The 16,777-nt window shown below is 40.2% G+C and overlaps 2 protein-coding genes across 3 annotated transcripts in view; one reads left to right on the top strand and one right to left on the bottom strand.

The window, feature by feature from the left end:
* Positions 1-1,580, top strand: part of LOC110980837 (otoancorin-like) — a 31,705-nt gene extending 30,125 nt beyond the window's left edge. The window contains exon 28 of the mRNA XM_022237846.2: positions 1-1,580. Within this exon, the coding sequence (XP_022093538.2) occupies positions 1-92 (92 nt within the window). The 3' untranslated portion in view covers positions 93-1,580.
* The window catches only part of LOC110980838 (uncharacterized), a 27,231-nt gene continuing 11,405 nt past the window's right edge, over positions 952-16,777 (bottom strand). For both annotated transcript variants that reach the window (XM_022237848.2, XM_022237847.2), the window contains exons 17-35: positions 16,037-16,137; positions 15,597-15,750; positions 14,842-15,012; positions 14,353-14,451; positions 13,638-13,782; positions 13,013-13,155; positions 12,282-12,457; positions 11,627-11,762; positions 11,024-11,190; positions 10,340-10,547; positions 9,454-9,684; positions 8,197-8,414; positions 7,011-7,197; positions 6,035-6,318; positions 5,268-5,439; positions 4,619-4,815; positions 3,836-4,067; positions 2,909-3,130; positions 952-1,709 (exon numbers count right to left, since the gene is read on the bottom strand). In XM_022237848.2, coding sequence (XP_022093540.2) covers positions 1,666-1,709; positions 2,909-3,130; positions 3,836-4,067; positions 4,619-4,815; positions 5,268-5,439; positions 6,035-6,318; positions 7,011-7,197; positions 8,197-8,414; positions 9,454-9,684; positions 10,340-10,547; positions 11,024-11,190; positions 11,627-11,762; positions 12,282-12,457; positions 13,013-13,155; positions 13,638-13,782; positions 14,353-14,451; positions 14,842-15,012; positions 15,597-15,750; positions 16,037-16,137 — 3,287 coding nt within the window. In that variant the 3' untranslated portion in view covers positions 952-1,665. The remainder of the gene's footprint in view (positions 1,710-2,908; positions 3,131-3,835; positions 4,068-4,618; positions 4,816-5,267; positions 5,440-6,034; positions 6,319-7,010; positions 7,198-8,196; positions 8,415-9,453; positions 9,685-10,339; positions 10,548-11,023; positions 11,191-11,626; positions 11,763-12,281; positions 12,458-13,012; positions 13,156-13,637; positions 13,783-14,352; positions 14,452-14,841; positions 15,013-15,596; positions 15,751-16,036; positions 16,138-16,777) is intronic.

The raw sequence follows: 16,777 nt of genomic DNA on the forward strand, positions 1-16,777 counted from the left end.
GTACGCAAGGTAAAAGTGCAGGGTACCAATCAACTGGCCTGGTGCCAACTATTATTGCTATGTGCAATGTGATCTCCACGGCAATGCAGTAGAGGATCAACAAAGGTGAGTCTGCTGTCATCATGAACATAAAAATGTTGCCTTAACAGTTCCAAACAAGTTGGCAGTTTCTCCTGTCCTCTCAAATTTAGTTGGCCGTTTTTCAGAAAATTAGACGTGTTCCAAGTTTGTCATTTCAAGTGCTTGTTTTGGCGAAACAGTGGTTGTGTTCAAAATAGCAGACACCCTCAAAATAAACAACTCCATTTTTCTTATATTTTCTAATAATGGTCAATCATCTGCAATGCCGAGTCCTGGTTATCTGAATATCATCAGAAACAGGTCCACTAGTAATAGCAAAGTTGAAATTACTCTCACATTTACAGCTCTTAAAACTGGGAAAAAGTGAATTTGGATTTCAAACATATTCTATATCCAACAAGAAATGAGACCGAGGGGTTCCCCCAACATGTCCAATCGCTGTACACATTCTAGACTATTGTTACCTAACATCTACCCCCCCTACATGTCTGAAAAGAATCCCTCAGATTCCAGTGAGACAGTGGCCAATACAAAGTGGGGGGGGGGTTCTCTCCATCTCATATCTTGCTTCATATGACATATTTCGTTTCTCTCTTGACATGTAGAAAGAGCATCACATGGTTTTTTTTGCCAGTTTTACAATTTGACTGTTCAATGACTGCCTCATTGTGCGAAATTCTATGCCATTAATAACTATAGTTCTTGTCTATGCACACTGTTGGAATCCCTGGAATTCATTCTTTAGAAATTAATATAGAGGTACGTTTATCTAATTTTTTTTCTTAATTTAATGCAATTTCTATAATTGCATTTTTTAAGGGTGAGGTGTTATGAAACAAACACTGACTGCTTTATGTCACTTTAGCCTCCTTCAGTGATGTGTTAAGCATTCTGTATTTGCCCTTGACTTTACAATGCCCAGATAAACATCAATAATGGTACATACAATGGTTTAGAAACTTTCTCTGAACATACAAGTTAAATTTGTAAGATTTGTGCATTCTGAATAATTCATTTCACATTCAATAATCATATGAATTTTACAGTTGTTTTGCCTATTTTTAAATGGGTATGTGTTCAAATATTCTGCTGAAGTATTGCCTTCTTGCCCGTTTTTTTAATGATAATCTCCTAGTTTTAATTGCACACCTGTTAAAGTGTTGATTATACGTTGATTTTGTGTAATTTATAGATGCAATAACTAGATCTGAATGTTCACTAACAAATTGCTAATAATATATGCAAGTTTTTGGATGTTTATATTCTTTGAAATATTTTAAACTTTTGAAATATCCATGTAACATTACCAACATAAAGGTAAATAAATACAAATAATCTATTCCTTCTCAAACTTATAAAAATATTTTGAATTTCAAACTTGTCATTAACTTGGCATAATAAATAAATTAACGTAAACTGTGAATTATATTTCAATGACCCTGTGATGATATTGTAAAAGTGAAAAGCAAGGGAACTAAAATAAAACTTATAAAATGAAACTGTTCATTTGATGTACACCATTACTGAAGAACTCTTGCAAGGGTTTATTCGATCCTGACTTCCATGAAGAAATGATTTTGGTCATCAGTGTCCTTCATTTACCTCCAACACTGTTGATTCACTTTTTCCTAGAGAGGACAAACAAGTGATTGAATCAAGAGAAAATAAGTGTTAATTTGATTGAACCGTCTACCCAGAAGGCATGTCACATGCTCAATAGTTGAAAATTCACTTTGTTTGCCTGAATGCTCAGTCTCACAATCTCTTGTTGATCGCATTATTTTTGGCCAAAAATTTTGACTTTCAAATAAAGGCAAGATACAGAGATTTTTCACATGACATCACCTGTTGAGCAGGGGCAGTTCTGGAAGTGTTCTAAGTCTCCAGCAGCGCATGTGTTTTTGAATCTTTGTCTTTCAATCTGCCACTTTATGGACGCAAGAATGCCGACAGACTTCGAAGGCGTGCACATTTCTGCCCACGTGTATTTGACCATCAAAGATCGTGACGGTCATGAACAGGTCGTGCGCAGCAGCTGAGTTCAACCACGGACCATTTACCCAGGGATGTGCAACCGTGAGCGGCTCCAGTGCAAACACATGTGCAACCTTGGTTCCATGCGTGTTACGGATTGTTATTACCCCCGCAGGCACTCTTGACTTTCTCGAAAAAATCGCGACCACATGACACGCGTTGCAGCATGCAGCATGTAGGGTGCAGCCGTGATTATGCTGAGACGACGCGCCAACGCGGTGCTTAAGTCTATTCGTTTTGACGAAAAAATTTTCATTTATCGATTTCAAGGAAAAATGAAGTTTTAATGAGGCAAAATTCCCCAATTTTGTGGTACACTTTTCTCAGAATGTATAGGATGAAATATCTTGAGCAGCACATTTTTAGAAAGGGTGTACCCTGACTTAAAATATTACAAGAAAACAAAGTGGTAGACAGGAATATATGTTTTATTATTAGAGAAAGTGTTACATAATTTAATTTTTGCTTTGATATTTTGCTGGCCGTAACACGCTCTGAACCAGCTCTGAGCTTAAGTTGCACATCCCTGGGTAAATGGTCCGTGGTTCAACAGACACACACTGCCTCAACGGAATTCTCAGTCTTTCATGCATGTGTGTGCTAAACAAATGGGGGATTAGCACATCAGCCCGAGGCAAGTCAAAGGCATGCATGACATCTCAACCCATCAGTCTTGCCTGGTCGTACAGCGAGCTAGAGTCTGTCTAAATGTCTTCAGGCACATCGTGGTTGATATGCAAAGCTGAAAGTGTCCTCCCACTTCCCCCCACCCCAACCCCCCAAAAAAACTTGCCTCTGATAATGGCTCTCAGGAAAGCCGACGACTCCTGTGCAATGACAGCATGGTAGGCAGGTCTTGCCACTGCCATGTGAAGGTCACCCCACTGCACAAAAGGATGCACAAATACCACTCCGTTGATAGGCAGAGCCTTGTAGAACTCAAACTCACTGGCTCCTGACCACTTGTAGATATCAATGGATCCTACACTACTCACTGCAGCAAGGTAGTAAATTTCTGTCCAAAAAAAAAGCTGATTGTGTGGGTGATCATTTACTACTTTACAGTCGATGTAAACTAATAAATTTCTTATACACATCCTAGAAATGTTTGGTCTCCCATATCAGAAATGAAATATTATATGATAACATTTTTCATGTGATCTAGCTGTGAATTCCCAGCAAAGGTTGCTGCATGCCATGGCCAGGAGAGGAAAGCAAAGGCACATTCACTTTAATGTCAGACCAACCTGTTGCAATGTGGACAAAACCTGCGACTTTCTCACATGAAAGTAAGCATGACTAAGTGAAGATACCCTGTGACTGACTGACCACGAGTGCCCTCACCTGAATTCAGTTGGGTTTTTTTAAATGCTGAGGGAGAAGTTAACTAAAGAACTGATAAAACAATGTGCCTGTCCATACGCAACAAGTCTCAAAGGTATCAGGTTTCTGGGAACCACTGGCAAATCAAGGGGAACCAAATGGGGACCATGCCTCCCTCCCCAAAACCAGAGCAAAATAGTTTTGTTTGTGAAAAATAGGAAAAAGTGGAATTTTGTTTTCCCTTGCAAAACCATGTTCAAGTCCAAAACTTGGCTTCACTTCTAAGAAAAGCAATGTAAGGTCACATAAAGAGATGTTGAAATCCCCCCCCCCCAAAAAAATACTATAAGACCCCTCCCTAAGTTTGGTTCTTGATCTACCCTCCCTTTGTACTCACTGTCAATTATAAATGCATCCATCTGTATGACGCCAACAGCATCAATGTCCTGTTTCAGTGTCCAGCCTAGCTGTATGGAGTACTCATAGACTGATATGGGCTGGTTGAGATCGACAGTGCCTTGTCGGATTGTCTCCTTCTCATTGGCAAAAAGCATGAGAGGTACGTCCTTGACAATGAGACCCAAGACATCTGAAGCCTCGTAAGTCAGGATGGAGGCTTCCAAGACAAACTATGGACAAAATAGATAATAACCGTAGCAGGTTGAATCCAACAAATAGCCTACCCCATATCCATTCACAAGATAGAATTAACCTCATCAATTCACTGACCTAAAGTCAACAAAAGCAAATATTTCGAGTAGGCAGACTTTCTCCCCTTGCCAAACAAAAATGGAGGGATTTCCTTCTTAGAGGCTTGAAAAAAAGGGAAAGATAAGAGGCATCTTGATTGCATGAAGAGAATACTGAAAGAATGGAAAATGGTTCTAGCAATGCCAACTCAGGTCTCCTTTGGGGACCTCAGCCCTACATGGTTGTGTCTACTATATCTCATGTTTTGGATTTTTTTTTTATTATTCTTTTGGTCGACTACATTTAACAGGATTTCTTAACATTTTTGGATAACAAACCTAGCCCAACAATCAATTATGAAGAGTAAATGTCAAGACTTGAACATTTTTTTGATCATTTTCCAGTCTTAAAACAGAAATCAATCCTTGCTCAAATAGGTGAATTTCACTTAAGCAAGGATAAGCGAGGCTGTTTGCCTGTCTGGTCCTACCTGATGAGTGGTGTCATTCCACAGCATGATGAGGGAGTATGTTGTGCCTGGGCCGCATGTGATGCCTAGCCAGTTGTTGCCATTGTGCTTCAAGTGTGTGACTGCGGTGGAGCCGGTCGTAGCAATATCTTGCAAGTAGGTGAAGTTGTCGCTGGTTGGGTCATACTCAAAGATGGTCGACGGTACGTTCTTGTCACCTGAAATGGAGAGAAAGATCAGAATGCACATTTGGCTTTGTTGCTATACTCATAAAAGCCAATCACAATGTTGCTTCGTTTTCCAGTTACAAAGGAGGTCGATGAAAACAGCACTCAAAACACATCCTGGGGCAAAGTTGGCAATTGACAGAAGTCCTTTCTTCACGTAGCATTAAATTTTGGTTTCTGCAAGATTTGTTTAATTTGGGTAACATACTCTTGCAAATGTTGCCGACATCACCAGTCTTTTGTCCACCTACAACCAATGGGGAAATCACCCATGAATGTTGCCAATGCTTGTACAAATGGAACAAGTCTCTTTCTGCTGAAGAATAAAGCATCGGGTTGTCCAATCAATATGCTTCTAGAAAGCTTATATTGGCTGTTACAAGTTATGGACTAAATGCTATTCAGGTCCCCTCCCTCCGTTACTAGCTCCACCCCATTCCTACCTGTGTCTGGATCATATTGGTTAGCCACTGCCAGGAACACACTATTGCCGATCACAAACATGGCCGTGTCCACTCCATGCTGGGCCGGCAAGTACTCCTCATACGTAGTGTTGCTCATCTTCAATATCTGCACTTGGTCGTTGGTCCCTGCGATGCTCGTACAGGCTGCACTCTGGGAGGTCACAGAAAGAGTGTCAAGCTAGGTTTGGCCCTGGAAACCAAAACCTTGCCCCTGGGACCCCCATGGTAACCCCAGAGCTTCTGATGCTCTTTATGAAATTTTGTCAGTGCAAATAAAAGGCAGTGCACATGAAGTATACCACTCCACGGGCTTACAGCAACGCAAGCAATTAGATTGCAGTTGCAATGATTCAAGCAGAGATAGAAAGATAACCCTATAATTTGTGCTTCTCTAGTTTGGCAATTGGCCATTTAAATCAAGCTGTTATATCCCACAGGATTTGACATTACTGGGGTTGAATTGGTTTGCACATGCCATACGTGTTCAGCAAGTAATATTAAAGTGGTTCTCCTAGCTAGGATGTGAGTCTCACTCAAAATGTTACACATGGAGATAATGCTGCTGTCTGTCGATTGACAACTGGTAGCCGGTCAGCAGGAAAGCATATTTCAATCCATCATTCTTGTTTGTCAATACATGTATGATCAATATGATTTTGAGAGAATTGTTTATCTCCCTTTTCTGAGGACACATAATACAACAAATACAACAAAATTGGTAAATAGTCCGGTAATTTCCTGATTACCTGCCGACTCAATGCTAGTACAATGAAAACATCCTCTTCATAAGCAAACAGCTCCACGCTGGAGGCTGCGCTGAGTGGCTCATCGTAAAACTCATAGCATTCCATCCTGTCATCAGCACAGAGATACAACGTGGTCCCAATGCAGGCATCTATATCTGCCTCACTGGACTCCGCAAAGGCAATGAGTAGAACACCCTCTATGTGTACGCTGTCATAGCGATGAGTGGCCAGGGAGTTGTTCAGCTGGTATTCTTCCTCCCAGTGACTGAGCTTTACTGCCTGGGCTGGGTACCGGTGAAGCAGACAATTGTAAATTTAAACAATTGTAAATTGTTTCAACACAAGTAATTCCCATGTCTCCAATGCCCCATGTTCACAGCATGTTCTAATTATTAAAGGTTACCACAATGATAACAGGGTCCCAGACTTAACAAAAACGCATTGAACAAAAGAAGGTCTAGATTTTGTGACCAATATGAATGGGAAAAGCATATACATGTATGCTTGATATCTTCATGGTTAAAAATTTATATAAAGAGTTCCAACGAGTTCATAGTTGATGCAAAAGTGTACATGAATTCAAATTTGCAACCATAAACATTTCTTGATGTCACTTTTTACATTTGCACGAATTGGCCAGCAGTATTGACAAATATGACAAGACACCATCCTTGCAGGTCATCACACTCACGGACATGTCTTAACTTGAGTGCACCTGCCCACTTTGGCAAGTCACGATGCCCTATTGGTCAGAGAGGAATGTAATGCACATGTTACCACCTGCGAGTCAACAGTTGGCGCCCATATGACTTTTTGTTGGATTTGTTTCACAGTGATCTGGATCCCAATTAGTGATCCTTGTGCTGGTTTGCATCATCAATTAGGCAAGTACCTGTAAACCAATGACTGATCACTGATCGTGATACAGATCCGTTAGAAACTAACTTGAATGTGGCCTTTATCTATATATCCTAACCTTTCACAGCTGTCTGTAGTGAGGCTATAGGGGCACACATGCTCCTAAGGGTGTAGTTCAGCTGGGCTATCTGCCAGTACAATAACCCTGCTATGTTCTGATGGTGTGGATACAACTGACCAACATCGATGCGGTCAACAAGCCCAAGGACAGATGCATTGGTCAGTATGACCTCACTGGCGAAAACCTGGAGTATGCAGAAACAGAGCAAAAATTACACCACCTTTAAATCGTAGTGACTGATCTTGTTACAAACTACTATAGGGATTAAGGCTGTTAGGTTTAAAAGAAGTTTGATATGAAAGGGCTAAAGAGGAAAGAAATGGAAAGAAAACAATGGAAAGAAAATGAAATGGGGCCACTTAAGCCTTTTGTATGGACTCGTTTACACTTTCACTACAGCACGGATATAAACCACAAAAGCTCTATGCCAACAACTGTGGTGTGCAAGATCTTTAGCAGTGAAAAATCAAAATGGGCCAGCCACTGCAGAACATTTTCCTGGAGTGCAATTCAAAAATATCAACCGGAACACGATCTTCCTGTTGCAGGCCAACTCTCACTCCCTTATTAGTTACACATTCCTTGTGTACATGGGTGAAGTGAGTGCATGGATCCAAGTAAAAAACAGGTGCTCTTCTCTTGCCACGTGTTGCTGAGCAACACAGTGCCATCACTAGGTCATGCACAGAGGCAATACAGAGTTATTCTCCACTATACCCGTCAAGTTGGAGTGCACTCTCAACGATAGACAGACTGGCTGGTGCCGTGGGCAGTTTTTCAAGCGAGCTCATGCATGGACCCGAGGCATGTGCGAAGACCGTCCATTCCAATAGAAATTGGTTGTGCGTACTAAGTGCACCCTGAGCCAAACGTGCATGACCTGCGTGCGCGAGTTAACACCAAAGAACCTTTGCTGTTATCTAACAGCACACCCCTCTCTTGTTCCCACTTGAAGTGGGCAGTTACACCAAAATAAGTCAAATTATTATATCCCTAACAAATATGTGAACACACACGAATGATTTTCATAATAAAATGGAGTGTAATGTGGCAGTTGTAAGTTTACAGATTTTTACAGTGATAAAAATTTAATCAGCAATACCTTCCCAATGCTGACCGGTAAACTTTACAACATGACACGGAAAATATCAAATAACAATTTCTTCTTCCTTTGTAAAATCACCTTGTTTCCTGTGATATTGAATTCGCCAACCAGATGAACAATTTCCTTCTCAAATTCGGTCAGATTGACACCGTTGACCAGACCGACAAGCAAACTGCCCTGAACAACAACATCATTATCAAATGTCTTGGATCCTGTGATGACGTGATTCCCCGATGTGGTTACCAGTTCAGAATCTACATCAATGCCATTGACTGTCCCTGCTACGGAGATGTTCCCTGAAAAGAACAAAAGAAAACAATTAAACTGGTTTCCTACTCATCTGCAAAGTATTCTTAGAAATTTTTTAAAAAATCTATCGGGGGGGGAACTTCCCCCCTCCCCCTCCCCAAATACGCTTCTGGTGAAAGGGCCCTAAGAAACATCCTTCGTTTAACTGTATGTGAAAATTTGTTTAACTCTACCATCTGGTGTTAGCACGTACACTGTGAGGTATTTAACCACTCCCTGACGGGCGACCCGTTTTTGAGAACATAGGCTTTATATGCAGAGCCGGGGGAGCCCAGAACTGGGATAAAAGAGTTGGGCCTTATAACAAAAGACCGAGCTCAGCAAAAAAGACTGAGCTGCTGGGCATTACCGACATTTTTCTCTCAATAGTGGAGCTAATCCAGCCTTGTTTTGAAATAGTATACCATGGTTTGCGGCATTTAGAGCGAGCGGATTACCACCGGGAACAAAAGCGCTCCACCACCGCGGCGACGAGCCACACAGCACCGCTGCACGCTAATCTGGCCCCTATTGAAAAGAGGTCAGCAGTGCACTGTGCCGGTTTCGGGAACAAAAGAATATTACGTAACACCGCACAATCTGGGTTCTTTTTCCAAGGCTGCAGGCCTGGTTAAAATATTCAGGAATCAATGAATTTTACCTGTCAGCTTTGGAGTAGTGCCCAAGGAGTCCTTCATTTTGGTGTAAATGGCCAGGTTATTGATGAATTTTTGAAGAATTTCGAAAACGGAAAATCTTGAAAACGAGCCGGCATCTTGTCTTGCTCAAGAAAAATCCACCCGGCAGCAAGTGGTTAATGGTACTGTACTAATAAATCTGTGAAAAGCCCTGTAACAATCATTTTAGGCCAGTGGTTCACCATGAGGGGTCATTAAAAACCCCTTTCTGGATTTATAGCTAATAAGCCCTTGATAAATTATCCATGAAACAACCCTTAGAGATTAATATCATGCACAGTGGTACTTTAATCAGAATTTAAGGGATAAGATGTTCATGGTGTCAACAGCTCAATATTCTGTTTCTCACCATAAACAGTTAGGTTGTTGTAAAAATGCCATTTCCCCTGGACAATCTGGTACGTGTCAAGAAGAAACACTACATTGGCAAGCTGAGCCACGTCCACTGTATCAATTACGTCTGTCGTGGTGATGTTGCCATGGACGAGGAAACCATTGGTGAATGTGTTATCCCCTGTCAGTTGCTGGTCGGTATGGTTCAGCACAGCTTGCATTGAGAGGTCAATGCCATCAACCAAAGCTACAAATGAAATGAGGGATGGCACTAATAACGATCATGGCTGTCTGAATCAAACGTTAATTCCGATTCCAGGTTTGGCATCTGCTATTTCTTTGTTTTAAACCTTCGTGCATAAGGGTCAATATCAAACAGTTATCTTTCCCCAATGATTTGTGAGATGGCTGTTGACCACTTTTTCTTCTATAAAACAAGTCTTTCTTATGTTGTTCAAAGTCAAGTATGGAATAAAGTTTTCGCATAATGATGACATATCACAGCCTTCTCAAATCATGATTATCTATGCATATACATTGTTTCATCCACAAAAAACACCGGTGGTGCCAATTGAGGGTAGAAATAAAATGGTTTTACAGAAGTAAAATTAAAGACTTTGTGCACTGACACACTTAGCATTCATAGCAAAGACAATAGCAACCTAGGAAGCAAAGTTGGAAAACAAAATATGATTTTGTGTATTCCTCAAAATTTACTCCCAAAAGAAAGGGTGCCAAAACACTTTCAACACTTTTCAATAGCATTAAACAATCTTAAAGGCTATTACAGGCTGTGACTTGGGTATTCAATTAGGATAAGCTGGGTACATGCATAACTTCTCAATCAAAAAATTGGGTGCCACTGGGATTTTACGAGTCACTCCAATTAATGCCACTCTCACCATCAACAATCAAGTGATCTTGAAATACAACATCCTCGGTGAAGGCCACCGTCCCTGCTACCTCTTGATCGGTAGACATTAGCACAGTGTAGTTAAGGAGATACGTCAAATTCGTCATCCCTGCTTTGACTTCTGATACCATGTTGGTCTCCACCACCAGATGTTGGGCAGTCAGGTTATTGATGAAGTCTTTGGCACCCAATATTGTCTTCAAGGAAAAGAATTGACAAGAGCAAGATTTACCAAAATTATTTCTAAAGAATATTTGATGAGACTATGAAGATCTAAAAATGGATCTTCATGGTTTCTTTTTACCATCAACCTTTTTTGATATATATTTTGGTGAAAAAAGGAATTATGACTTAAATGATAAATCTAAAGTGAGTTTAATGTGCATCGCAGGGGGAGAAGAGCCACTTTCCCTGGGAAATATAGAAAACTTTTCAAAAGGGAAAAAAGAAATTAGAAAAGAAAAGAGAAAAAAGGAAATGAGAGAAGGAAAGAAAGGAAAAGAAAAAGAAAAAAAAGACAAAATGAAAATCAGTTTCCATAAACATGTCTTCAAATTGACCCCCTCCTGTTGATGGCTTGTCAGTCTGCTAATGTTGAGTGCTTTGCTTGGCCTCAGAAAGAGCTATGCCCCCTTCTTGGTGACAATCCTGGTGGAATTTCCTCATCTTGTACCTGATTTGGCCCAGACAACACAGCGTCTGTGTAGATGAATGTCATATTAACACCGTTGATCAGCCCCAGGCCATCTATGTTGCCGTCAATGGTCACTGGAGCCTTGAAGACTGTAGGGAGGTCAATGGTCTCATTTTGATCACTGCTGACAAGAATGTCAGACAGGTCTGCCAAAAAGAACAGGTTTATACAAAGATATTTTCAACATATTCCAGAAACCTCTATGTTTTTTTTTAAACGAAGGAGATTGAGGGGATTTTTTTTTTTTGAAATTTTCCACAATTCTCCAAGTCTGCAAGGTCCTACGGCTGGAGAGCATTTTTAGCATAGGAATATCTACCTTTCAACAAACTTTGTTTTAGGGATAATCTTGTTACAAGTACGTCCGTAAGTTTGAGAGAAAAAAATTATTTAAGATTTCTTGTTTGAAAATTTCAGATCTAGAACAAGTGGAAAGCTTTCTAAAGCCTTCTAACCCCAGTTTCCATTTCCAACCCTATTTCTGAAAAAAAATCTTTCCAGCGACATTTGCAGTGGGTTCAAACGAAAATTTCTAAAAGGAAACTTATATAAAATGGAACACTTTTTAGAAATGAGTCCTACCTGATATATCTACTCCGTTGACCTCCATGTCTTCCAGTATTGCGATATCACCAATGACATGCATACCACCTTCCAGAGTCCACAGGCCTGTTATAGTCTGCCCAGGGCCATGGAGCCATACTACAGAGTTGTTAAACTGTACATGAAACAATGTAACAGAATTTCTAAAAGTGATTCACTTCAAGATTTGGTTTGGTGGCCCAAGAAAACAGTGATATACTGTAAAGTGCCCACTCTATTTATCAAAGTTGCCTTGACACTGAACAGAGACAGCCAGAGCCAACCACCAGGTTACTGCTTCTGAAATTACTGAATTTAGGAGGACGATGGAGTGGCTGGGAACAGTCCATTACACACCACCCTTGGTAGGAATACAAGATGCATAAGTCAATTAGCAGTGTCAGCCAGTTGTGTCGGTCACAAAAGAAAGGTCATTGCTAAGCAACAGAGCGCCCTGTCTTGATTATGGACAGAGCTAGTAGTGCAACTCTAGTCACATGTTAAGCATACATCAGAAAGATCCTTAACAATGATGGGGACACTTTAAAGGTTATCAACTTATAAGCCATGCCGTGGATATGACTTGTGACTGGTTTCTATCTGACTTGAAGTCAGCACACAGAATTGCCCCAGCGAATTGACCCCCGGTGCATACCTCTATCAGGTCAATTTCATTCAAAGTTTTCCCAATGTCCATGTTCCCATCAATCTCCAGGAAGGTGCTGAACCACAGAGTTCCCTGGATGGAATCACCGCCAATGTTGATCAAGACCAGATCAGTGGAGGGTCTGATGCCCTCCACAAAGACATCAGGAGACAAGTGAAGGTTGTCTGAGACAAATGGATTCAAGGAAGTTAACACTGTGAGAAAGTGAAATCTGTTGGTTGGTAAATATACAAGGTTGATGAGGAGACAAAATAGAAATGTTGTGTATTGCAACTTTATAAGTTCCATACAATTGGACCTTTGGACTGTTGGGTTCAAATCGAGGTAGCACTTGCAACTCTTAATTGATAACTTTGGCTGTGCTCACATTCTCATCACTTGGAGGTGCAGGAAATGCTTCATGCGTATTACTCTCAGATCACATGACACAAACAGTGAACCTTGTCCTCTCTGCCATCTTGAGTATACTGCGAGCCTGATTGAGAGTATATGCTCACACTCCTACTGTTTGTGGTCAGGAGTATATAATCATCTTAACAAGCTTGAACGAAGCCTCACTGTTTTGACCAAATATCCCGTCTGAAAGTGACTTATTTTTTGCGCGACTTAGCTCCACATAAAAGATATTTTCCCCTTAATGGACCCATGTACCAGTACAGAGGTTTCTTTTTTCTAAATACACATACTTTGTTGTCTCTGAGCACCTGAATATCACTCACCAACAGAGATACTGGTTGTGAATGTCTTCAGCCCAGACAGCGATTGAGGGATGGTTCGAGATAAGTAAGTCTGGTTTACAGCTTCTAGGTTGATGCCGTTGATGAGATCAGCTACTGTGATATCCCCTGTAATGGAGACATTTCTGAACAAGAAAATTAATAACTAGTAAAAATTTAATAACTACGGATACAATAGCAGAGCAGGAAAGTTAAATCTACCAGCATGTTGCTGTTCAATTGCAATCTAATGTTTTCATAGGCCAATGGGATATTTCCAGGAATTGCTAAATGTCTGAGGTTAAGGGTCAGTGGGCACAACAGCCTCTTTGTAAATATGTCAATAGACCGTGTACAGAAAAAAATCCTCTACCATCCAGTCACTCTATCAGAGACAAAAAAAAATTACTTCATCAGGCCAGAGCTGAAAAAAGCAAACGTATGATTTTTTATTTTTCAAATTTGTTATACTATGCCGTTTTAGGATTTTCATTTTTTTTTTCACTGTTTTTAACACATGAGATACGCTACCAAGGTTCATGCTTTGTAACCCTGATGAATAATAACGAAAATCAGGTTGTACGTTAAATTAGATGATACTAAGAGAGACTTTTTGGGAGGAAAATACCTTGAAAATATCTTTGGTCCAGTTATAGGACCGCTTGTATCCTTGAGAACCACAGACTGGATGAAAGGGTTGAAATGAATCCCACTGACATTCTCAACAGTAAGGTTCTGAGAGAAGTCAACGGAAGATGTGAACTCCCATGTTCCTAGAAAGAAAAAAAAAAGAAAAAAACAAAATCACAAAAAAAGATTCACTTAATCTTCTTTGCCCATCCACTTAAAACCTTTGAAAGTTTCATGTTTTTTCATGACTTGGCATTATCCTCCAACTTTTCTGGGTTGTTTTGTGAGGGGAAAACTTATAGTTGTCCAGAACAGCAGGATCAGTAGATCGGCAAAGTAGAATGGTGCTACTATACAAAATACAAAAAGAGTCTGATTAAGAAAAAAGGGGCCCATGAAATGGCTGCTCAGTTTAGCATGGGATTTTACAGCCTGTGTACTGTACTGTAATGTTGAAGGAAATGTCAGTTAGACCAGTCCACACACATTAACTGATCTGAGAAAAAGTTCCATACCTTGTAGTAAAGACCAAGAAACAGTAACACTTCTGTTATACTGTGTCTCTTGTTATGCAATATCAGTGGAAAGCTGAATTTATTTCTCATTACTTAAAGTTGATAATAAGAACATGATATAAGCCTACAACCTCCAAACCAGCATACTGGCAATTGTCTCAATTTTGTTGTTATTGACTGACCGAGCATTCCACATACCATTGATAGTCTGGCTTCCTGACAGGGTTACAACATTCCCTGCAAAGTACCGGACATCAACCCCATCCACAGTGCCTGCCACGTGTAGCTGATTATTCACTACAAAAGGAAGGAATTAGCAGGACAACTTTTAAAAGGTTACAGTTACAAAGAAGGAAAAAAGACCTAACAGGATCTGTTCTGGGCCAAATGTTGTCAGTTTCACTTTTCTGAAAAGGGAAGCTGAAGAAAATTCCAGGATTTAGATTTCAGGAAGGTCATTCATGAACAATGTTCATACTTTATGAAAATTTTTTAGAGTATTCAGGATATTGTAAGAAATTAATTGTTATAATGAGTTTTTAAGAAAAGGTGTTGGTGATAGTGGTCTACAAGAAATTGCAAAATATCACTTCCAGAGGAAACAGTTATGTTCCAATAAACATCATTCCGAGTGATAAACATTTGGTACATCCGTTGGGTGATAGCTTTTTGTTAAAAGGAACTGACCTTGCAGCTGGTCAAAGGTCACAAGTGAAGTAATGGACACCCTCTGCCCTGTGGTCATAACTGCACCTAAATAAAGGTCATCAAGACTGATGTAGTTGACTTCTCCTGACACATTCAGACTAGAGGTGGTGACATCCACTGAGCCCATGACTTTTTCAAATTTAATATCACCTGCCATCAGAGAGAAGATAGAAGATGAACAGTTGAAAGTAAAAAAATCCACCCGACTTGATAACCATCCCCCCACTTGTTTCATCTGGGCACCTGGTTCACTTGTAAAACAACACATTCCAGCATAAATTGGTCTCATGAGCTCAGTGCCTCCTTTGCCACAATTGAGTGCACAAACTTAGTTATCTGTGTAGTTATCACCAAAGGACATTCAATGTTATGTAAAAGCATCTCATGTTCATGCATGGCATAGATTGAACAAGTTAAAGGCTTTTGCAAAATATTCTGACGCCATTTCAAAAAGTTGCAGCAAATAGACCAATCACTTAGTCGCCCTGCCCATGCTGGTCTGACCAATCAAAGCCATGATTTATGACCAACATACATACATGAAATGTCCAGCACGAGTGTATGTACATCATGTGAACATAGCTGAAACATGCAGAGTATGGCACTAGACAGAAGCACATGGTAATTGTCCTTGTGCACAGATGGCTCTTTTCCTAAACAACCAAAGTCTACGTAGATCACCCCAGCCTCTAGCGTCACGTAGCCTACATCCCCACAGAATATCTGTGACATACCGCTGATATTCTGGTTGCCGCTCAGAGTGACAACATCCTTGGAGATGTCCAAGCCATTCACCAGACCATCGATGTTCAAGTCCCCTTTCATGGCCACGTCATCTTTAATCAGTACGTCGCCACCAATGGTCTGCGTGGCTACAAGCTTGATGACCTGTGCCATTAGTGCAAGGTGTTTTCCAGAGTAAGACCATACTTGTATGGGTTACAAATACACAGGGACAAAACACGTTAAACAAGAGTTTTTCAACTAGGTGATTGGGAGATGATTGAAACGCTTTACTTGGTGCAGTTTGGCCGACAATCTCTAGTTTTCTGCTTAAACATTGTTTCACTCTGCTGATTAATCATCAAGTTTTTCACTCCAAATATAATGATCTTGATCTTTTATTTTAGTTCCTACAGAATTTGACATGTGGATGCTGTGACATTGTACTGACCGTTTTGTTGAGGTCAGGCAAGTCCACACCACTGATGTTGATGCCTGGACCCAGCAAAAGATCTCCGCTGATATTTGCAAAATCCTTAAAGATTTTATAGCCTGTTATTTAAAAAACAGATTGAAGAAAAACAGACAGGCTGAGAACATTTCTATATAAAAAGACAATAGCGATAGACGGGGAGAAATCTATATGCAGACTATGACATCAAAAGCAAATTAATAACTTAGGCACCATTTCAAAATTCTTATCAGGTAGGTGTCAGACAGAATGGTTCGACCGATACATTTATTATTGGTTGGCTATCAGGTGAAGTGCTCTCAACCAATAAATGCCTTTACACTGCATTACTCCCAAGGCTATTTGATTTCAGTGGAGAAACACCCTCTCCATTATTCACTCAACACAAGTTACTGTTATTATTTCTTTAATAGTGGTTGGATGACCCTGTCCTACAGTCAACCGATAGGAATTTTGAAATGATGCCTTGACAAATGCCTGCAAACCTCAGATTTAAGAATACCTGTGTTGGTAATTTTATGTGATTTTACTCAATTTAATGGCCAGATATATTCAGCACTATGTGAACATGTTTGGGTACATTGACAGCATTGAAATAAATGTTTCATCATCAATTATTAATATCAGTTCACACTTATATCTGGTAAAGATACATATTTACACAAATATATAGATGATGCAAGTTCAAACTCCTGCGAGCAGACAGCAGTACAAACATAC

This window comes from Acanthaster planci, linkage group LG07 (assembly GCF_054643075.1).
Source record: "Acanthaster planci isolate LZ-2023a linkage group LG07, COTS_SCS, whole genome shotgun sequence".
Classification (NCBI taxonomy): domain Eukaryota; kingdom Metazoa; phylum Echinodermata; class Asteroidea; order Valvatida; family Acanthasteridae; genus Acanthaster; species Acanthaster planci.